Consider the following 24,836-nt stretch of genomic DNA (forward strand, 5'->3'; position numbering starts at 1 on the left):
AAGAGCTACTGTTCAAGAACTGCAAAGCCCATATTATATTTTACAGTCTAATCAACCTTCAGATGGAGAACTGTGGTACATAGACTAACACAAAGGGTTATGTGTGTTGATCTGGGCATATAGTGTCAATAAACACCATTTGAATCAAATTTATCTGAGCTGCATCTGGAGAGAAGAAGAAAAAAGAAAAGCAAAGGAAAGGCTGAGACTTGAGAAAAGGAACACGAGAAAAAAGAAGATGAGGATGGGGAAAAGAAAAAGATAAGAAAGGAAAGAGGGAGAAATAATACGTGTGAATTAGAGGGGTGGGGGGACTGTAGGAGATAAGGGGAGGGTAAAGGGCAAGTGAATGGAAGAGAGAGAAGGAGAGAGAGAGAGAGAGAGAGAGAGAGAGAGAGAGAGAGAGAGAGGCTCGAGCAGCAACCGCTTCGGTAGTTTTGGCTCCGGAGACGCGCAGGACGCAACGAAGTGTCCCGGCTCCCCTCGATGGTTCACCGCAGCACGGAGGAGGGAAAAACCTTCCACCGCTGCCCGGAAATCAGCGCGAAGGAGCTGCAGAAACTGTTACCGCAGTAAGCTTCCTCTGCGATTCAACAACTTTCACATAACAACAAAGAAAAACACCCAGAGAAACTCCGGGGAAAGCCAGCGGAGCGTCCCTACCTCTCTACCCGCCCACCACTGCCTCTATTCGGCCACGGACAGCACGCCAGACCGCCAATCTGACCTGGACTTAACCGGACCTATTTATTTATTCAGATGAAACTTTTGCGCCCTGCGTGGTTAACAGCAAAAACTTACCCGAAGTGTGCGTGAGAGCGCGTGCATGGTTTTATTTGGTGTGTTTTTTTGCACTTGGCGTGCGTAAAATCGGCACTAAAACATCCATCGGAGACCGACACAGCGGAGCAGAGCAGGGCTGAAGCGGAGGGTCAACCAGGCTAAAGTCAGTTTACACAGTGTTTTATTGGCTTCAGAGCGTATACACATTGTATGTCTCAGAAATAGCGTTTTATAAATGCTTTTTATTAGCGGAAATACACTTTTCTGGTAATTCTTTGGCATAATGACAACAAACAAATTGATTTAAAAATCTGATAATGTGAAATTAAATATACTCATGAAAGTCTCAGTTATAAGATCATTTTAGAAAATACCTTTTCTGGTTGAATTATGATTGTTGTGCTTTAAAATATACCACTTTCCTTTCTTCTTTTTTTTTACAGCTTTTAGAGATATAATAGGGGCAAGTGTAACTTTATTCATACATTTTTATCACAGAGGTAAACAAATGTTGTCAGTGAGAACTGAAACAACCTGTCTGCACATCTCAAACTGAAATAGGAACATACTGATACTATCTATACTCCAAAATATATCAAATGTATTTATTTTAATTATAAACATGTGAAAGTTTACACTCCGTTGTAGTGAAATCCTGCAGGCTCTTAAAGTGAAAAGTATCAGACTGAATAGAGGTTTAGAACTACTGGAACAGTGACATAATGTCAACATACTGTCTTGGTCATTTTTGTACCAAAAATGTGTATTTAAAGTGGGACTTTTAGGTCTGATTATATCCTTTTTAGCTCAGTTTGAAGCATATATTTGAAAGTCAAGGTCATTAACAGTAAGGAAACCATGAAACCAGACTCCGCTAAATGCAACACACTCTATTAAAATTAAGAAACATTTATAATTAGGCTCATAAAGCAAACCATCGCTTTAAATATTGATTGATCAAATGTAACAGTTTCATTGAAGGCTTTGGTTTGGATTTAATTTGCTCCACTTAAAAACCTCATTGTATTACAATTAACAGAGATTTATGTTAAATATCCATCATGCATTTAGATTTTTATGTGTGATCCACCTTAAATCTCAAATTGACACAAAAACGTAACCCGACTCAAGAAAATGCAGATGTTTGTGCAAGTTGAAATTCTGCGTTCCATGTGTTCATGTTGCAGATTTAAAACAGACACAGTGTGATTCAGGATGAAACAAAGTGGCTGAGGTGCTCCATCTTAATCCAGATGTGAAACCCTTAACATCAGGTGGAGATCAGGTGCGATGTGGCTAAGAAAATGAGAATCTAGTGATGAGGCCGAAATATGATCAGCATAACTTGCACACCTTTGGATTGAATTTAGTGCAAACACACATTGTAATTGATCCTATATAAAGCCTGAAAATAATGATTTTCATGTGTAAATATAGAAATTGATGTGATATATTTGTATCAAATGGGATAAATGTCTCACCCTGAAACACATCTTACATCTGTTTTGGTATCTAGATTTGAATTTTTCTGCATCCAGAATTTGACACAGTGTCGTGTTCACTCCCTTAAATCCACCATGAATAGATTTGACCCGCTGTGTGTCCCGTACGTGTCTACATCCTGCCCGGACCTCTTTATCAATGATTGACACCTCGTCCTTTCTGCTCCCCCCCACAGCGGCCATGCTGAAGCCAGGTGAGCCCAGCGGCTCAGCCTTCCTGAAGGTGGACCCGTCCTACCTGCATCACTGGCAGCAGCTCTTCCCTCAGGCGCAGCTGAAGACTCCTCTGGCCCCAGCGCCGCCTCCACCTGACCGCCTCTCCATCCCCATGGACAGCCTGCGCCAGTCCCGCCTGCACAGCCACCTCCTGGCCTCCACGCACTGCACCTCCTCTTCTTCTTCTACGGCCTCCTCAACGTCTTCGTCTTCAGCAGCTGGAGCTCTCGCCCCATCCTCCTCCATCTCCATCTCCACCTCGGCGGGGATCTCCCAGCTGCCCGTTCCCCAGCAGATCGCACTCTTCGGGCAGGCGTTGGCCCCGGTGTGTGCCGGGCCTGTAGGACCTGGAGGAGGAGGAGGAGGAGGAGACCTCATGATGGTGGTGCCCCCAGAGAACCAGCAGGGTCACAATCCAGTGGCAGGGCTTCTCCATCAGGCCAAAGAGCAGAGCTGCGGGGGGGTCGGGGTGGTGTCGTCCAGTGTGAAGAGCAGCTGTGGAGGAGAGGAGGGCAGTAAAGGAGCGTCGGCCAGGTTTAAGCTGACATCAGAGGAGCTGGACTACTACCTGTACGGACAGCAGAGGATGGAGATCATCCCTCTGAGCAACCACACAGGAGAGCTCAACAACCGTACGTACACACACACACAAACACACACACACACACACACACACACCTCAGGCCTGTCAATGTTCAATGTGGTTACGCTATAATATTCCTTAATCCTCAGATAATATTCCCAAAAGGTCACGGATTGTGTCCCTATTGGTCAGCCGTGACTTTTGACCTAGTGTCACTACATCTATCTCCTAAAGTTCCTGCAATATTCATATAATAAATAATATTTCTACATAGTTTTATATTGGTCGCTGTCATGTTCAGCAGTGAGTTGGTACCTTGTGATGTTTGAGTCTTATTTAAGTTTGTAAAATGATATAAATGTTGCAGAATAAAGCTACAGAAATATTTGTATTATTTTGTATTTAAGTGTTTCAGTAATATTCCAATCATATTTTGTTTTGTTGTTTTTCCAGACAGTGATTTGAAGTATTTTCATAATTACATCATTGTTGCAATATTTTTAATATATTAGTTTATTATCAGTTTGTTATGGTTTATTGAACTTTAACCAAGCTGTTTTAATTATTTTGGAAATATTAAAATATTACTCAAAATTATTATTTTTTTCTTCCATAATTTCCCCATAAGCTAAGTTGTTGTCAGCTGTAAATTCATAATTACTTTATATATTATTTTATTCTCTTAAAATATTTTACAGTATTTCATTAAGCATTAACAACACTATTTATATTATTATTATAATACTTCTAAAACATGTACCTATTCAAGGCTCTATGGTGAATCAAGCCTTAATTGCAGCTAAACAGAAATCAATAATTAAGAAATACATTCATGATCTTTTCTTATATATTGTTCCCACTTTAAAACAATTTCCACCAGGGTAAAATACAATAACTACTTAAAGCTGTAATAGGAAACGAATTTGATCATTAGTTTTAGCGTGTTTGTGGGATGTTACAGTTGGTTAAACAGCTGCAGTGTTGGACAGTAGAGCTGGAGGAGGGTGTGTGTGGGGGAGTCAGAGGTCAGAGGTCAGCAGCAGTCCGCCCTGGGGTTCAAACCCTCAGACAGCAGCAGCAGGCCTGCAGCACAGTCAATATTAAGCACACTTTATTTAGATGTTATTAAAAATAATCATCGGGTTTTACACCTGCCTACCTCACATAGTCTTTAAACTTTAGTGTGCTGTTATGTAGCACATGTGGGGTAATTTCTAATTTAACTTAAATAAAAATGAAAGACATCGATTGATAAATATTTACGTATTATTTTACTTTTTGGCGCTCAGGGCCGTTTTAAAAAATCGTACGGCGTCAGAAGCGTTTAATAACACATTTATTCTTCTTTTCGTTTTTCTTTTCATTCTTTTCCGGAACAGTTAAGACATTATTTTTCATAATATGTTTTAGTTCTTTTATTTGCAATTTTAAACTTTGCAGTAAAATAATAAGAACACAGTTTTCTTTATTCCGCGTGAACGGATCAAACTCCTTTTATTACTGTGATCTCCGCTTTGTGTGTGCTTGTGTTTTTTCATGCATCACGGGCGCCGTTGTCAATATCTGTCCTCGCGCACACACAAACAAACGCACAAACTCACACCATCACTGTCATGTTTCAAATCTGCGAAACAGAGGTGCGTTTGATATGTTATCTCAGCATGTCCCGTTACACACTTTAGGTGTTCCCTCAGTTAGAGGAGCTCAGCGGGTGTGTGTCCAGTTTCACCGCACCAAACACTCCCGGTTTGAGCCAAAGTCACCGCTTGCCGCCTTGCACGTGGAGAAGATCCAAGTGAAGTCTCGTGTCTATTAGTTGGGACTGTTTAATGTTGAAAACTCGTGTTTTAGAAGCTTTACATTTTACTTTATGTGCCCGTTTATATTGTATCTACCATAGGCCTATAGATTAACAATGTAGGCTTATACTCCATTAATTGTTTTTGTTAATGTTCAACTGGCGTTTAATCAACTTCAACATAACTTCCTCAGAGGCAACTCCATAGCCTGTAACTGTCGTTTTATGAGCTTTACACATGTTTTTAAATTCGGTTTACACTCTCGAAATTATAATACCTCCGTAACGTGTCCTTAGGGAATTTAGTGTTGCATCACGATTGCTTGAAAAAAAAAATAGTAAAATAATAATAATACTCTAAGCCTACTCATATTTTTGGTTCAATGTGTCTACTGAGCGTATCAGGCAGTGTACGGGTTGTTTAATATAATGGGATTTAAAAAAATAAGTAAATACAGCTTTTAAACGATTCGTTTAATATCTCCATATTATTAAATTGCGTGTGGCTTCTCTCTTTAAATAGTGTGTCTGGCCTATAATAGCCTCTATTAAAGATGATTGGGGGCTATATCATCGTATTGATATATTGTTTTCCAATAATATATGTGAAATATTTCTATTGGAGCTTTGAGTTGACGTGAGTTATTTTAAACTCGTTTATGTTTAATTAATTTGATCTACTGCGGCATTTACAGGCGATTGGTAAGCATATTCTGAATATTTGTCTATGCTTTTATCCTGCTACAGCGGTGTCAACGGGCTTATATAGGTTACTGCTCTAATTCTCCTCCTATAATAACCCTATAATATAAGGTCATAGGTTCACGCTGTGACATCTGTATAGAAACTTTTTTATGAAGTGAATGTCGCTGTTTTTGGTTTCAGGCAGCCGCGATCCTAAACATCAGTGTGTGTGTGTGTGTGTGTGTGTGTGTGTGTGTGTGTGTGTGTGTGTGTGTGTGTGTGTGTGTGGTGTGTGTGTGTGTGTGTGTGTGTGTGTGTGTGTGTGTGTGTGTGTGTGTGTGTGTGTGTGTGTGTGTGTGTGTGTGAGTGTGTGTGTGTGTGTGTGTCTATATGAGCGCTCTTCGCTGTATATTCCGCGGTGATAAAACGGACCATCAGCAGTAATCTGCGTCGATACGCGCCAGCAGGGCCGATGAGGGATGGAGGGACAAGCAGGAATTAATTGCCGTATATAGTTTTGTGTTTACGGAAGAGTGTGTGCGTGAGAGAGAAAGAGAGAGAGAGAGAGAGAGGGGGGAGGGGGGTTCAGGGAGGACAGGGAGAGGAGGGGGATCGATCCACCAGCCACCGGCCCGCTATTTATCATCCCAACACGGCCGTATTGAGGTCTCTGGGGTTTGTGTGTGTGGTGTGTGTGTGTGTGTGTGTGTGTGTGTGTGTGTGTGTGTGTGTGTGTGTGTGTGTGTGTGTGTGTGTGTGTGTGTGTATGGGGGTGTGGATAAAACAGTCTCAGAAACACTCTCTCTCCCATGTGTCACCATTCAACCTTGATTATTATTTACACCAATAATATTAAGAATAATTAGAATAATAGTTGTCCTAAAAATATAAAAAGTATAAAAATAATATTTTTTCGGTTATTGCAATGTTCTTTCAAATATGTCAAATGTTAAATATTTCTTTATTCTATTTCATTTAAGACTATATTAAATGAATACATATTTCTATAAGTCAGCCAATCTCGATTTTCTATCATTTTTAATGCAATAACATCAAAGATTCAAGATCAGATTTATTGTTCTGCAACATAAAAGTTTCTAAAGTGTTGTGAAAAGCGTGAATTTTAATAATTTATTGAATTGACTTTTAATCGTAGAGAAGATTTAAAACAACCATCTGAACCATAATGTATGAAGATGCAATTAAAACAAATGTTTATATTAATAAACAAATTATCTAATTTGGTGAATTTTCTTTTTTTTTAACTGTTAGTTCCACTTCCATAAAGTTAGGGTACTTGTGTGACACAGATTAATGAAACAGATAAAACTCAAAGCAGCCCAAGTATAGATATCCTGTCCATCATATGGGTCATCTCCCACCCACAAAAGAAACCCTGACAATGTCATAGTTATGTCATCATCGGGGTTACTTCCTTTTCAGACTTGGCCAAATGCCCCCAGAGACTTTGAAGATGTTATCAAACTGTTTTTACAGACTGAGTAGTCCTTTTTAGTGATTCGTTAAAATTGCATGGCTTTCGCTTGGTGGCTAACATTTTTTTTTTACATAGGTCGGTAAGGGTTTCAAGAAATTGATACAGCCTTAAACACAGTAAGAATTTGGTGTATTTTTTGATTGTTATCTGTTAATTAAAAGGGCGGTCAATACATTTGGCATTTAAAGCATTGTAGATAATAATACTTAAAATACGTTTTCTGACATATTTAAACTAATCCTTTTTAACCATTATCGACTAATATGACTGAAACATATTTGTTATATTGTTAATGGTATTTAGTAGATGCAGGTTTAATATCTTTTTACTCTGAAAACTACAAAGTTTTATCCAGGTTGCTATTTTTTTCCGAAATGAAAAATACAAGTCCATACATCAACAGTTCTTCTTTTAAGGAAGCTAGCATTGGAAGAATCTCTGGAGATTTCAAATTCGATATATAACTATATACCATTTATTATGTTCTGTTAGAGAAATACAGCTTATGACTGGAAGTTGTCAAATGACTGGGACACATAGAAAAACACAAATCAAGTTTTATAATTTCCAGCTGCACTAAAAGTAAGCTGGCAGCTTTATTGTGATTTATTAAACTCGTTTTTAAAAATGCACACACACACACACACACACACACACACACACACACACACACACACACACACACACACACACACACACACACACACACACACACACACACACACACACTCGCATACACCCAGATCTGTTTGTTGGTTTCCAGCCGATCCTTGAGTCACCAACTTCAAATGTTTTTGTTTAGAGGCACCATACGCATAAAGCATAAAATGTGTAAATATGCCTAGACCTATGTTGTATTTTTGGTTGAGTTGTGTACTTACATTATCCAAAATGTTTCCATCCATTTTCTAAAAAGATTTTGTATTTTTAATAAAGCTAACGGTCCGTATCATTTGGTCTCCTGGAATGGCGACGTGTACCCTTTGAGCATGAGTCAGCGTTGTGGTTGTTTGACATAAATTGAATTATTCTCCAGTTTTAAGCCACATTGTTGTGTACACATTTAAAGGTCTTTGTAAGTTTTGACCATACATTTTAATTAGATGAACATTAAAGTAATCAGATGTCTGGATCTTATGTTATCAGAGAAACAAGCCGAGCAATAGCAGTAGCAAAACTGCTTTAGAGAAGCACTGACATTAAACATGTAACTGCTTTATATTACAGGTTTCAACCATGTCACTTTATTTTGGAGTAAAACAGGCCCCTACAAAAAATGTGGCCCTCAGTGTTTATCCTTTGAATGTCTAGATCTTAAGTTAACAGAGAAACTAGCTCAGTAAACATTAGCGGTTAGCTCTCAGCCCCTCCATCCTTTGTCCACTAAACGGTGTATGAAAAACATTGTTTTTTAATTGTGAAAATGCTTCGTTTAGACCCCATTTAGAATAATTTGGCTCCCTTGGAAAACCCCTTGAATGATGAACAATGGAGGTATCCCATGCTTCATTAAACCTTGTCTTTTGTTAAATGCCGATTTCAAGACCCTAGTGGCAGAAAAAGACACATTTTTAGTTAAATGCGATCGTTTGAACCCATGTTCGAGATGTTCAAACTGCTGTCCCACTCTTTTTTGGTCTCCACCATCTCCTGAGGGAAACGTTTGTCTATTTAGCTGCTAAATGCTATGCTTTGTTCCCTAGCTAGGTCCTAAATGTGTATTCAAACACCAGTGCTGTTTGCCGGGGTGCATTTAGTGTACGGGAGCTTGTTTGATGAACAAAAAGTCGAATAAAACCCAAATCAGGAGCTAAAAGGCTCAGATAGTGGAAGTTTGTTCTGTGTGGGATTACGGATTATAGAGTAGTCTCTCTGTGTGGTCCGTCCTCATCTGGATTTGCAGCTGTGTTGGAAACAAATGCAGTCAATATCCTTTATGAAGTGTGATGGTTTTGTTGAGAAGGAATCCAAGAGTTTGTTAAAGAGCTTCGACCTTTTCTCTTTGTGATGGCAGAAAGTCAGGAAACTGTTTTCTTTTACACTCAAATTTAGAAATGGGAAGGGACTAACTTGAAGTTACTGACATGTTAATGAGTCGGATTATTACCTGTGCTTTAAGATACACGTCTTTTAGAAACATGTTTGAAATCAAGGTTTTTATGAAGATTTATTTACCAAAGAATCCTTATTTTGGGGAAACCAAATAAGTTAAAAATGCCCGCAGACTTTTAGCTGGAAATGGCGTTTGGTGCTCAGACTTCAAGGCAGAGCGGAGCTGTCTAAACACTGGCGATGAATGTAACAGAATACTGAGTTTGAATGATGGGCAGCGAGGAGAGAACGCCATAACAAGTTCACAGCCAGTTCATCAGTCTGAACGAGGGGAAGAGAAAAAAGGCTGTAACTAAAAGAGCAGCGAGAAGCATTTGGTTCATTTACTGTGTATGTAGTGTCAGTATTAACCTTTACCGATATCTTGTTGCACATTTGCTGTATTGCTGTCATTTTCAGATGTTTCACATCACATGAACATTTTGGGGATTTATTGGTAAGGCATTGACTTTCTCAAATCTTTTTGACCTTGTATATTAACCCAGGTATTTCTATTGACAGAAACATTTGAACACAATGTTAATTGACTTTAATCTTCAGGTAAAATATTGTGGTCTTTACGAGCAAATGGATGGATGTTTGCTCAGATATAGAGTGAAGATAGTTGAGACGTTATCATGTTATTTTAGTCAAGCAAACACTAGTACATTGACTATTAGTAGTGATTGAAAGCTCCAGAAAATGTTTGAAGGTGGAACATGTTGATTTGTTTATTGGTCTCAAACGCTCTCGAAAAGTGAAAAAAAACACGTCTCTTTTTTCATACATGAAAAAGATATTAAATGTTATTTGATAAATGTAAAACTATTGTAGATGTTCTATATTTTAATGTAATGTAATGTAATCTTTCTAAAATAATTTATTAAAAAAATGACTGTATATCATTTATCATTCTTAAAGTTATTAAGTATGTAGTGAATATATGTAGTGTATATTTTAATGATAAATAATTTATGTTTGGCAGTGCACCGAATACTGTTTGTAATGACTTATTTCATTCATAGAACATTGCATAGTTTTGCTAAAGTATGTCAATATATACATACTGTATCTTATTGCATCAGAGTAGTAATAGTGATATAAGGCCTACGATTAGAAGTCGTTGAAGTACTATAAATAGTAAAGGTATGATAATGTTCCATTGTATTCCTTGTTATATTCTTTTGAGCTTGGTGGTTTTTTTTTTATTAACCTGAATTCTCACATTTAGTGTTATAACACAATCAGCTGTATTTGAAATAGGCCTTTATAATTTGAATCAAAATATTATCTCACCAATTTTATATCAAATTAAAAAGGCAAATTTCATATACAGCTGATTGTGTTAAAATTCTGGATTATTTGTATTAATTAAACACTAAGTAAAACACAATCATGTGCAACACATATATTTTTGTTGAACTCACCTGCAGTCTGTGTGTGTATTTGTATACGTGTGTAGTAGTCACTGCAAGTGTATCAGTAAAAAGTGAAACCCAGCATCAGAACAGCGACTCGACTCCTCTGTTGACTTACTTTTCATGTCGTCTACATCCTCTCCGTCTCTCTGCGCTTTTAACTTTTTACTGAAGCTGTGAAAATAATCAGAGTGTGTCGCCGCAGACGGATGATCACAGCTCATCTACAGCCGACACTGTTCCCTCCTCCTCTGTATGCAAACTAAATGATATCGTAAAGTGAAAACATATTTAAAGATAGACTTACGTTCGCTCTTAGAATCAAAGAAATCTTATTATTCTCTGTGTAAGAAGAGAGTGGTTGCAAATTTGTGCTTGTATACCTTTCATGTGGAAAACACATGCACTGAAAACAGTTGACTTTAATTAAATATATTATGTCAACAAATTTCAAACAACTGTAGTAGGTTAGTTGAAAGCAATAATATTAAATTCATACAGTTATGTGAAATCGGTTGACATAATACAATGAATTAAAGTCAACATTTCAGTTTTTTCAGAGTATTTAACAAGATATTTATATTGTTTTACATACTTTGAAATGTGTCAGGATATTTAAAAATATATACATTTCAACTTCAGGGGATTTAGTCTTAGAGTAAAACCAAAAACCCCTCCATGTTCTTCACCTGCTGAAAAAACTAAATTTGGAAAACACAAGATGTGGCGGACAGCTCTGGGAAAATAATGATAAAGACCCAGTGTTGGAAAGTAACCAAGTACATTTACTCAAGTAAATAGTAAAGTATTATATTTGATTTGTACTTTCTCTTTTTAAATTTGTTTTACTTGATGGCAAGTAGTGTAGTTTCACTGTACAAAGTGACAGCATTAGTTCCTTTTCCAATTCATATTATTTCTACGAGAAAACTTATTCTTATACATTATGATGATCTATAGGGATTAAGATAGCATGCAGTATAAAACGTTATTAAAATTAGCTCCACCGTCAACAGCGTTAGATTTAAAATTATGAACACAGTAATGGATCCTAAATGATCATTTATAGGTGTTACATATATTTTGTTTTTGGTACTTTAAGTGTATTTTGATGCTAATACTGTTTTATTTTTACCTCAGTAAAAATCGATGCGTTGTTGAGTCAAGACATGGTTAGCCTAGCTTAGCATAAAGTTTGGAAGAATATGGAAACAGCTAACCTAGGTTTTGTCCAAAGCTAAAAATGAGCACTTATTATCCTCTCTTATGAACATCCAAGGGGCCCTATAATGCTTTTTGGGAGTTTCCTTTCCCGCTAGTATTTTATAAAGGTTTTTGTGAATGGAAATGGTCTGCAAAGGCTAAAATCTCAAAGTTGCCTCCAGAGAGAGTTTCTCTCCAACACATCCCCCCTGCCTGAAACACCTGACTCCTGTTTACTTCTTTAACATAGTGACATCATTATGTAACACTTTCACTTCTATTGGCTAGCTCTCCAGGACATTGCACGTGATAGGATGAGGTGCAGGACAAATCTAATTGGTTCAATATATATATATATATATATATATACAGTATGTACAGTATATTTATATATATATAATATGTTGGGATTTCTACCCTTAAATGTGATCTCTCTTAGTTCCTTGAGTCAGAAATTTTTATTTTTTTATTATCTAGTCAAATAAATACATTTTCTTCACACAGCTGTTAAGCAGAGGGTGACTATAACCCATTAAACAGTGTTCCCATTGGTGAACACTTCCAGATAAAGTCAAGGGTTCCCGAGAAACTACGCCTTTTTAACATTTTTCCCATTTACTCAACTGTGAAGCTGTGTCTCATTCTGCGGTTTATTAATGACCCTAATGTGCTTTAATTTTCTTCAATCCATCATGGTGTCAAAGTAGCAGTCACTTTCTCAAACTGCGGATATTTCATTTTGGGAAGAACAGAACATTTACATCCTGTTCCTCTCAGCCTCGCTGCTCTGTGGGAGTTTTGTGTCCAGATAATAATCTCTCATTATGTTGCTACAGTCAATTAACATCCATTACTGTCAGACTGCATCTCTGAGTAAATGTTGACACTCGCTAATTCCCAGCAAAGCTGCTCGCCACATTTAACCTGAAAAAAAAAAACATGCAGAGAGCAGAACAGACTTTTTAGGAGAGTTTCAAACACATGCTTTTTCTCCCTCTAACCTTGTTCTTTACACAGTGTTTAACTTTAGCAGAAAGTTATTTAATTAAACCAAGAGTCTAGTTAGTTTGGAAAATAGTCAGATTTCTTTTACAGTTTTTTATCTTCGATGAAAGGAATATGCAGTTAACTTCATGAGCTGCATATTATTTTTAAGTAAAGGCCAGTAGATCACTCCAATAAACTTTTGATTAAATATTTAACCCCTTACTCATTTTAAACCTTCTGTTGTTACATTTGTTCTCCGTGTGGTATCTTAATTTAAAGGAAGTAAGTAAAATATGTTTTTTAGTAAACATATTTATACAATATATTCACTTAAATAAAAAGAAAAAACACAAAGAGAATATCATAGTATTAACACTAATCACAACCACTGTTACAATTTGCAAAAGTTTCCAAAAATGAAAAGTATTAAATTCAAGAAAGAAATAAAGGTCACACACAGCATTTCAATTATAACAATGTAAAATAAAGGTTGTGTATTTTGATCATCGAGCAGTTTGATGATGGTGTGTTTGCTGGTATTAAAATGTAACAATCAGTCATGTCTCCCCTGCAGGTTGTGACATGTGTGCAGACAACAGGAACGGCGAGTGTCCGATGCACGGGCCCCTCCACTCACTGCGGCGCCTTGTAGGCACCAGCAGCACGGCGGCTCCCGTCACACTGCCCGACGTCCCTGAATGGCTCAGAGATCTGCCCAGAGAGGTGACACTTCCTGTCTGTCTGACAAATGTTTTTTAACAATTTGTGGGAAGAAAACATCCAACCAGGGGACTTTCATGATAATATCTGTTAGTTTACCTGCAGTGCAGTTTGTAGTTGCAATATTGAACTTTACTTATTAATTTTTTTTTTCACGTATTCTGAGACAGAAATCTCCAATTTGGGAAAATAATAAGAAAAGGCCTTATATTAGAAATCCTGTAAAATAAAAAAGTTATTTTCTTAATGTGAATAATTAACTGCAGGAGTTTCATGGTGATGTCTATTAGTTCAAAAATAAATCCTTATTCTCCTGTAGTGTTTCCCCTTTGTTAGCACTTTCATTTTCTTACTATACTTTACATTATTGCGTTCAACTAACCGAATACAGTGAAATCTGTTGACATAATACACTTTCATTAAAGTCAACTTTTCATTGTTTTCAGTGTAGATGGGTATTGGTTGGTGAAGTGATGACATGGGCTCCCTTAACAAAAAGCAATGTGGTTTTTCCATTGGATTTCAGAATATCGCAAAAAATAAAAGCTGTGGCAAACGCACGTTTACGATAATTACACGTTTTCTTCAACAGGATATTAGATTCATCCTACAAGCTTTCGGCAACCATGAATAGTCTAATTAAAGACATATTTAATGTTGTAGAGCAAAATGATGAAGTCATTTAAGCTTGTGTTGATGACAGATCTTATTTCTAACCATTCATTTTTGAAAATACAATGTTGACTTTAGGACGCAGGAACTGAAAAATGCTAACTTATTTCCATTTTTAGGACTCATTCGTGCACCACTCTATTAACCTGCGTGTGTTATGTGTGCAGGTTTGTCTGTGCACCAGTACAGTTCCTGGGCTGGGTTATGGGATCTGTGCGTCTCAGAGGATCCCTCAGGGGACCTGGATTGGCCCCTTCCAGGGAATCCCTCTGCTGCTGGACAAACTGCACTCTGGAGCCGTCAGGAACAGCAGACACCTGTGGGAGGTAAGACACATGGCCACACACTGCTGCTGGTTTTATTCTTACATGTTCATGTTATGGCACTTTTGAAAGCATATCATTCTGTTTCCTCAAAAAAGGTTGTAAAATATATTGAAATATCGGGTTGGTTCAATCCTTTTTTGTCTGGAATTTCCGTCAAAACATTTTTATTTTTAATTACATATTTTTAAAGAAATCCATTCATTTAATTCATGATGCTTACTTGGGTGCAGTTGCATTAATTTAGTTTCTCATATGGTAAGAAATAATAAATATTCTGCCCCAACAAGTGTTCAAAAGCTTAAAAAAATTATGAAAAGATATTTTTGTAAAAATGTCTTTAAAGTCCTGAATTTCACTCTGTAGTCTTGAATGTATGTTGTAATGTGTGTGTTTCAAGGTTTCAAAGTTTCAAGGTTTCAAGGTCTTATTGGTCATATGCACAGCATATACAACGTATATGTGCAACTGCCATACCAGGCGGTGATGCAGCCAGTCAGGATACTCTCGATGGTGCACCTGTAGAAGTTGCAGAGTATCCTGGAGTCCATGTTGAACTTCCGCAGCCTGCGGAGGAAGAACAACCGCTGTCGAGCCGTCTTGGATATGACCCTGGTGTGATGTGTCCATGTCAGGTCGTCACTGATGTTTACCCCGAGGAACCTGAAGGAGTTCCTCGGAGGAGTCCCGTCGAAGGTGATGGGTGTGTGTGCCTCTCTCTGCCTCTTCCTGTAGTCCACAATCAGCGCCTTTGTTTTGCTGACGTTGAGATGGAGGTTGTTGTCCTGGCACCAAGATGTCAGGGCTCTGACCTCCTCTCTGTACGCCGTCTGTGATCAGGCCGATGACGGTCGTGTCGTCAGCAAACTTGATGATGGTGTTGGAGCTGTGTGTGGCCACGCAGTCGTGCGTGAACAGGGAGTAGAGGAGAGGGCTGAGCACACAACCCTGAGGGGCTCCGGTGTTGAGGGTCAAGGTGGAGGATGTGATGTTCCCCATCCGCACTGCCTGGGATCTGCCCGTTAGGAAGCTCATGATCCAGTGTGTGTGTGTGTGTGTGTGTGTGTGCGTGCGTGCGTGCGTGCGTGCGTGCGTGTGTGTGCGTGCGTGCGTGCGTGCGTGCGTGCGTGCGTGCGTGCGTGCGTGCGTGTGTGCGTGTGTGTGTGTGCGTGTGCCTGTGGTCAGCGTCATGTCACCTCTCAGTCCATTGATCAGAGCAGATTGTATTTACATACAGTGGCAGGGGAAAGTCAATGTGGCAGTTATAAACAGCGGCATTAGCATTAGTGAGAGAGAGGGGGAGACAGAGAAAATGTGTGGGGGGGGTGAGGCAGTGAAGGATGCTCGGAGACAGAGAGATGGATGAGTCCCTTGTGGCCGAGCTGGTAAAGGTCAGTCAGACGTCGGTTGAGCGGACATCAGTCTTTCTGCTGTTGACCACAGCAGGACTTCAGAAAGGAGAGAATTGGTGGGGGTGGGGGATGCAAGACGGGGTCTTAGGTCAGAGGTTAGCAAGGGTGGGGCATGCAAAGTTATCATGGGCCAAGTCCAGCAGGAGTGAGGCTTCAAACAGAGAAAGAGTTGAGTTCACTGACAGCAGGATTTCGACATATTTACACCATGAAATAAATGACCGAATAGAAACTTATATTAATAAACACTGGGACACAGATGTGATGTTTTTTTCATAAAGAGGAACTCACAGAAAACATTTAGGGTGATGGTCCACCCAAATACTGTTTACCAGGCACGTGAAGAGGATGTTAGAGGAGAAGGGGCTCAAATGCATAAAAGGGCCTTTCCGCGATTTTTGTTAATAATTTGATAAAAATATGCCTAGAATCTCAACTAAAACTAGATAAAAACAAAAAAAAAAAAACGATTTCTTGATATTTTTCCTCCACAGGTTATGTGCTTTACCATAAAATACAAATTAAGAATTAAATGTAGCAAAATTATTCATACGAACTACTAAAAAAGTCTGAAGATAAATTCCTATATTATGGTATTTTGAAGCTCAGTTAAGAATCCTTATCTGGCTGTTGTCTTAGGACCCAAGAGATTGGAGCTGGGGCCCACTGTGGGGTCCCAAACCGGCCTTTGAAGCCCTCTGCCATTGAGAACTGCTCATCCGATAACCCGGCTCTAACCATCGGCACATTATCGGCTGCCGGGCTAAAACTGGTCATTAGGTCTATTGATGAAGAAGCCTCACACGCAGATCCCATTAAAACTCACTGTTTGTTAAACTCGCCTATTGACGCCCACCAAAAGGGGAAGAGATGTTTGTCCTTTAGCCAATCAGGGAGCTTGTGTCATGTTGTCTATCGCGTCCAGGAATGGCCAGTTTTAATTAAGACACTTGCCGTTACGTCTGGGTGCAACAGGGGAGGATTTTCTGCCGCTGCAGTATTTTATGGCTCGACACATTGATCTCCTGCAGGGCAAGACTCGATGTGTGCCATTATGGAGGCATAATTATTTAACTCTCAGACCTGGGGCTTCACTGTTTCTCTGGTTAGTCATGAGAAAGAGATCTTAACATTTATTATTTTAATATCTGTACTTTGTTTTTTTAGTAATTCACCCTGCACATTTACGCCATTTGACATCCCGTAAAGCGCATTTTCTGAAATTGTTTTTAAATAAGGTTTTGTTCAGAGCTAAATCAGTTTGTTCATTAATGAGTTAATGATCAATTGATGGTTAGGGTTAAATTGAAGAGATAAAGAATTATATTTCAATCCGTGTATCTAAGGGGCATTTGTTTATCTTTCTTGAACTAGTAAATGGAAAAGTGTCTGAGAGGCTTTTTTTGTTTTTGCTTTTTACCTTTCTAAATGGTCAAATGGTCATTGGAGTGAAGGGCAGGGCGAGAACTCTCAAAAGTTATTTCAAAACAAAAGCACTCGCAAGCCTGTACCGGCCCTGACCAAGGAGCTGCCCTAGGCAAGATTTTATCTGGCATTTATTTTGAAACTGTACATCAGAATGTCCAGATATTCTCTGAATGACTTTCTGTGATGGACTCTTACCAACAACAATTCAAATTAGTCACCCAGTGGAAATGGAAAGTTCAATTGTATGATCAGATATGTCTTCATAAATGTATCCTTAAGTTTTACATTTGATAAAGTATTCACTCAATCATAATGTGGTAGTATATTATTATTATTATTGATTTCATTATTTAGTACAAATTACTTAATTTAAGTATACTTTAATATTTTAGGTATGTTTTTGGGTATGTTTAAGGTATATTTGTTATTGACAAGTAAGAGTAAGCGCCTTTAATTTGGAGGCAGTTTTTATTGTTTATTTTGACTCTTGGATGTTTTCGTTGTGATTGCAATGAACCAGCCTGAATTCATTTTGTTTTCTCTTGTTTATAATACCATCATCGTTCCTTCAACCGGATACTGTAGTGCTTCAATGCAAGTGTATTTTGGCATGCGAGTGCTTTTGTTTTGAAATAACTTCAGAGAGTTTCGGCCCGCCCCTCGCTTCAATGAACATTTGACCATTTAGAAAGGGAAAAAGCAAAAACAAAAAAAGCCCCTCAGACTCTCTTCTGTTTACTGGTTCAAGAAAGAAAAAACAAATGGTCCGTAGATACACTGATTTAGTTTTCTACTCTGTTTCCAGTTTTTCTTGTGTGAGGATTTGCATAGTTTTTCTCTTTTATATCATTGTTCTGTCAACAAAATATCTTAATAATGTATCACTCTTTATTTATGCAAAACAAAAATGAAACAAAGTGAGGAATGTTTTTCACATCCTTTTATAATGAAACAAAGGTAAGGAAAGGAAAGGAAGGTAGGAAGTAACAGCAAACAAAGGAAAGAATTGAAAGAAATGGGGGCAAAGGATATAAGGGAGAAAACAAAACAAAAAGAGAAGGAAGGACAAGAAGAAAGATGATATTATAGATTTTTATACTGTGCTTATCTTGTGTTAAATCTGATCGGCCAAGTAACCTGAAACTCAGTGAATTTTTTGGGCTTCGTGAAGTTTATATTTTTTGACTTTCTATACTTACATTAAAGTAAAACACACAGTCCTCCTCAGGGTGTTGAATTAATTGCTTAATTTAAAACAGGAATGAGCATAAAATGAAGTCAAATGTCAAAAAGAAAGCATAACATTTTTTTAGTCAAAGAAAAGGACTGATGTTGAGAAAGAACACCAGAACCTAGAGAGAAGGAAAAGGAAGAATGGAGAAAACTAAGAGCAGGGACAATAAGGGAACTTTATCCCTTATTATCTATATGTATATATATTAATGATAGCTCATGACCTCTTTAGCTTTTAGTATTAGCTTATCATTTTGAAATCAAAACGGCAACACACTTCAATAATGGCCCCAGCTTCACAGGATATTGGATAACAGAATTAACAACTTTTTGATTACCATATTACTTTAAGTTAACTGCTCCTAACATCTTTGCAACTTCTGTATTGACTGCAAATGATATGCACCTTCCACTGATTGGTTAGGAAAAACGAAAGACCCTTCTCCAAACTGAAATCAGCCAGCACACTAAATTTAACTTATAATGTTCTCACCGGTGTAGAATGCTGAATCTTTACAGTAAAGAATAACTTTAGCCATGAAATTAATGAAGTATTGACAGAAATATCATATTTTATGTGGGTCGTATTAGAAGAAAGAGCATTTTCTGCACTTTGGTCAAATAGCCGAACCTCAGTATTGTTGCTGACTAGGGTTGAGTATCAAGAACCAACTTGCAACCATTCAGCGTTTTCAAGAAACTTATATTGTATAGGACACATATTTTTCATTTCTGTATTTGTTCCTATCTTTTGCATATTTCGTATTGCTACCGATTTAAATACGATGGGCATTTGGGATGGGAGTCCTTTAAAATTAGGGTTAGGGTTTGTGTCCAAATCTGTCGAGCTAACGTAAAATCTTTTATCACAGTATGATATTTTGCTTGTTTGAATTAGTTCGAAACATTCCTGTCACAGACTTATAAAAGCCTAAATGTGCCAAGAAAAAGTCAGCAAATTTTCGTCAAATTATCCTTTTTCTGTATAAGAATCAAAACCAAGATTTGATAAGAACTGGTTTTGGATGCCCAACCCTTATTAGGAAAGAGTAAATATTCCCATTTGTCTGATCATACTTGTTGAAGGAAGGGAATGCTGTTTCCCGAGGATTCAAACTGATGACCTGCCGGGCCAAAACCTCGAGGCAGACCTGATTGAAAAGTATGTGCAGTACAAACAGGAGAACCGTTGTTAAGTCACAGCTCTGACCTCGTCCTTGGAGGCTTTTTTTACGGGAGTTTTCTTTTGGACAGATCTGAGACAGGGCGAGTTGTCAGCACACAGTCAGTGAAAACACTCCGTAACTTCAGAGTGGCAAGGAAAAAAACCTCAGCTACACAGTTTGAGGCAAAATATTTAGTTAGTGTGGGATGTTGATGAGACTCAAGAGGATGAAGCAAATTCCAAAACGCCTGTTGGCATTTTGGCTTTTTACATCTTAAAAATCTATTTTATCTGTCTGTGTCTTGGAACGGAATCACAGCTTTTGACGTCTTGACTGTTGGTCTGTCCGTTGGTGTTTGTCTGAATGTCCATCATCGTATTCCCACTGTATTCCCTGCAGAATTCCCATTGACTTTGTGTTTTCAGTGGTTTGTGGTCACACCGTCCAGTAAAGGGCTCTGTAATGTTTTCTTGACTGATGTCATTATTTAATGTTTGTGTAACTGTCTACAGTACATTCTGGGTTTTATTAGAGGGTCATTGACATCATCAGTTTGATTACATAATCACCAATGGTTTTATGTCAAACTGCATGTTTTGGTTTCCTGTTCCTGCTTTGCTTGCAGTGAAGCATTTGAGTTTTTATTGATGGAATTGGAAATAAAAGCACTGATGACTGCACTGATACAATGCAGCAGTTCAGTGGGTTTCATGTTTATCTGAGAGCTCTTCAGAACTCAAGGTTCAGGGGTACAGTGAGGAGATTGAAGGGCCAAGTCCACTGAAAGGACTTTTACATCTTTGATGTAGTAATGTTTAAAAGAAAGTGACTGTTTTTTTTTTTTTCAGATGGAATGTCATAATTGTGTAAAAAACTGTATTGGTGTGGTTGAGGATGCCAACCATGTTTGGCTATAACCATGGTTTGACGTCCATCATTCATTTCTCTCTCCTATTTCCTGTTATATATACACCATCGAAAAAAAGGCAAGGCAAGTTAAATACAGCGTTAAAAAGCATACAAAATACAAAACGGAAGTGAGAAAGTTGTTAAGGTAATACTGGGTATATTTTGAAGGTACATTTTAAAGATTCAAAAAGTGTAGAAGTGTATATCGTCTTTTTAATCACCATGGTAATGCAGTGTCCAACTTTTAATCCTAAAAATTTTAAAAAACAAAGATTTATTATTCTGGAACTTTGTTTCAGAACACTTCTAATCAGATGTATGATGCATAGAAATGGATAGGTGCTTCTGCATTATTGGTTCAAAGAGTAAGCAAAATAACCAAACAAATCAAAGTACAGTGACCACCGCTAAGGCAATGCTGTATCTTGCAATAATAACAAAAGTGACAAATAGTTATCGTTTGAGACCTGTTCTGAGCGTCCACTCCTATATGTAATGGGTTTTTCCTTGGCCCATGCTACACCCTTCCATCAAGTTTCATGAAAATTGTTCTTGTAGTTTTTTGTTATCCTGCTCTGAGACAAACAAACACAACCGAAATCTTCCTCATTGGGGGCTGGATAAGTGTTGTTTGCCAACATGGCTGCCTCCGACATCTATTATTTGAAGTGTTGATATAACATTCTATTTAGCATACAATATTTTATTTATGTTCATCTAACACTCCTGTAGAAGTAAAAAAACAACAGCTCTGTGGCCAAATCCGACTGTGGCCACCATAAACCACCCATGGCACTGTTTGGTTAAACCCACTCGGTGAGTCGGGTTAACTCAGTTCATTTATCCTCTCTGTGTGACAGCAGCCTGTAGGCTTGGTAACTGCGGGAGGTTCAAGAACAAAGACAAGGAGTTTTCCATCATGACCTTCGTGTTAGAATAACACGGTGTGTGCTTGTGTGTAGTCTCTTCGTAAGTTGTGCTTTTTTTTTTACAGTGTTCCCTCTCCTGTGTCGAGGTCTGCTGAGGTTTCACTTGCTGCGATGAATTAGAGTTTAGACAGTTACACATTCACTTCAGGCAGGAGTGTTCAACCATCTTTTGATCTTCTTCTGTTAGATCACTTAGCTTGAGCATTAATCAATAAAATTACTAATTGAACAGACAGAAAAAGGGTCTATCCAAATAAAATACATACCAATAATCATCTTGTTACAATTAGTTATTGATTGCTTGATTTATTTTTTCTTAAATATTAGCTCTGTTTGGTCTAAGCTTTTGCGATCCTTTATGTTCTATTATACACCTTCTATATCCTCCTTTCTATTAAGACATGTTTTGGACCTTGAGAGGGTGGAAGTTCAAGTGTGGAGATGTTGTACCCATGACTTCTCAAAGAAAGAACAACTCATTTGTGACTTGCGACTGAGTTGACCAGGTTGTTGTTGAGGGTTTTATCCGATTGAGGAATACGATTATTGGCAAAATCAGGACACATGTTCCTGAAAATGTGTTGCTGTTTTGAATATTGGACACATTTCAAATAATTTTACTGCTTAATGAAATCTTTGTTTTACATTTTATGCAAACAATATTCATCAAAACTACAAAAAGTGAGTTTTTTTTTTTCGCAACACAAATTACCGAAGTATGTAAAGATTCAATGTAAAAAACCAAGGTGGTGTTACTTCATTTCTGCGGGTGGTGGTACATCAATCCTGTAGGTGGTGCCCCCCACCGGTCGTGTGGGTATTGTTGCCTTAGTCCTGTGGGTGTAGTCACCTTAATCATTTGACTAATCTTTCCTCAGTCCTGCTGGTGGCACCTCAGTTCTCTAGGTAGTGATACCCTAGTCCTGCAGTTATTATTACATCAGTCCGGCAAGTGGGGGTCCCTCTGTTCTGTAGCTGATGGTACATCTGTCCTCCAGATGGTGGCACCTGTATCCTGTAGATCATGGCGGGTATTTCACCCTTCAGCTGATGGTAGTGCGACATCATTCATGTTGATGGTTTTACATCTGGCCTGTAGTTGGTGGAACCTCAGTCCTGTTGGAGGTTATACATCAGTCCTGTTGGTGATGTTGCCTTAATCCTTTTACTAATGGCACCACTGTCCTGTCAATGGTGGTGGGTCTGTCCAGGTGGCGGATCACCTCTGTCTAATGATTATCCTGTCCTATGGGTCCGGGAATGTCAGTCCTGTGGGTGGTGGGACCTCAGTTCTCTAGGTGGTTGTGTGCCAGACTATGGTAGTACATCAGTCCTTTGGGTGTTGGTATGTTCAAACTGTGAGTGGTGGTATGTCTGACCTGTGGGTGGTGGTACCTCTGTCTTGTGGGTTGTTACTCTTATGGGTGGTTGAAACTCAATCTTGTAGGTGATGGTACCTCTGTCCTCTAGGTGGTTGTACGCGAGACCTGTGGGTGGTAGTATGGCACTCTTTTGGGTGGTAGTACGTCAGTCCAGTGAGGGGCAGTACATAATTTCTCTGGGTGGTGGTACATCCGACCTGTGGGTGGTGTTATCCTAGCCCTGAATGGTAGTTACTCTTATAGGTGGTTGAACCTCAGTCTTGTTAATAATGGTACATCTGTACTCTGGGTGGTTGTATGCCAGGCCTGTGGGTTGAAGGGCGTATGACATGTGGGTGATGGTACATCAGTCCTTATGGGTGGTGGTACCTACAGTGTGAGAAAGCAGCAACTCTGTATTCAGACTGTTGACTCTGAGGTGAATCAGAGTCGGTTATGCAAATATTATCCATTTCTCTGAACGATTATTACCCTCTGATTTAAGAGTGGGCTCGCTGCTCAGTTCTCTCGAGTTGCTGTGGAGGTCCAGACTGTTGCTTTTGGGCATGTCGGCTGCGGCGTTGATGGCAGTGATGGCAGCAGGTTTATGAGGCTTACTGCTGAAAACGACAGGTTGCGATTAAGAAAACTGACAGATTTGGTGGACCGAATTCCAGCTTGTCACATGCAGGATAAATTAGGAGCAAACTGACTTTATTATGGCTTTATATAGCCTTTCATTACACATAGCAAGACGGCTATGAAGACATACTGTGGTTACCAAAGACTTGACATCAGCTGTATATGGAGAGTGTGTATGAACGAAGGATTTTCTGTCTGTCAGGATACTACGAGTAACAAGGAGAAGGAAGAGGAGGATCGACGAATAAGACACAGGAAGAGAAACTTCTCTTTAGAGATTGAAAACGAATAAAAAGTATATTACATTTGTTATTGGGATTTAATTTAAAGCAGGCCATGAGGGTTTGAAGAAATGTAAAATGCACACCTGAATTTGTTTTCTACAAGTGATGTCTCATGTTGCGTCTAATGCGGTTTAAAGAGTAAGGCTGATGTTAACTTATAAAAGACAAGATGCTGATAAACAATTTATTCTGTGTAAAAGAATAAAAAACATACATACACGTCAAAACAACATTGTTATTATTAAATAAATGTGATGTTAATATTTCCTTTATTTATGTGTGACTTAGCATTCCATTACTCTACCATTGATATCTGAGTAAGGATTGACCCTGTTTCTTTTTATCATCGTATCATGAATATGGGAATTACATTTTCTCAAATCATTTTTGAAAAGTTACTTCTTCAGTTTTAACAAATTCATATAACTCTAATAATACACTTTAGGGTATTGTACGGGAGGGAGAAACTCCCTCTTGACGGAACTTTAGGATTTTCACCTTTGCAGACCATTTACATGCACACAAAACCTATAGAACACACTACACAAATAGGAAAAACCCCAAAAGCATGATAAGGCCTCTTTAAGCAAGACCCATGGCCCTTTATATGTTTACCAACATACTGGTTACATTATGTGATAGCCCATAACTTATTAGCAGTCATCCAGAAATCAGTTACTTATAAATGAAGGTATTTTTTCTCACTATTTATCATCACCTGCCGGAGGAGGACACACTTAGATTAGGTTAAAGAGGAAGAGGTGAAGGAGGAAGGATAAGGGGAGGAGGGAGTGGGGAGGAGACATGGTGAGATAAGTTGGTGAAGGAGGAAGAGGCCGATGAAGCGAGCAGATAACGGTAGAATTAGTGGAGTTTCATTGATTAGCTGTAGAACAGAAGCGTACGGGCATTGATCCGCTCTCAGGAACAGTTTTACAGGATTTGGACTAAAAAAGAAAAAGAAGAAGACAACAAGGTGATGTGTAGAGAAAGA

At 38.4% G+C, this 24,836-nt stretch overlaps 1 protein-coding gene across 1 annotated transcript in view; it reads left to right on the forward strand.

Moving 5' to 3' along the window:
• Positions 1–2,466: 2,466 nt before the first annotated feature.
• The window catches only part of prdm6 (PR domain containing 6), an 84,475-nt gene continuing 62,105 nt past the window's right edge, over positions 2,467–24,836 (forward strand). Inside the window, exons 1-3 of the mRNA XM_063897912.1 lie at positions 2,467–3,133; positions 13,338–13,486; positions 14,323–14,481. Coding sequence (XP_063753982.1) covers positions 2,467–3,133; positions 13,338–13,486; positions 14,323–14,481 — 975 coding nt within the window. The remainder of the gene's footprint in view (positions 3,134–13,337; positions 13,487–14,322; positions 14,482–24,836) is intronic.

The sequence above is a fragment of the Eleginops maclovinus genome, chromosome 12, assembly GCF_036324505.1.
Source record: "Eleginops maclovinus isolate JMC-PN-2008 ecotype Puerto Natales chromosome 12, JC_Emac_rtc_rv5, whole genome shotgun sequence".
Classification (NCBI taxonomy): Eukaryota; Metazoa; Chordata; class Actinopteri; order Perciformes; family Eleginopidae; genus Eleginops; species Eleginops maclovinus.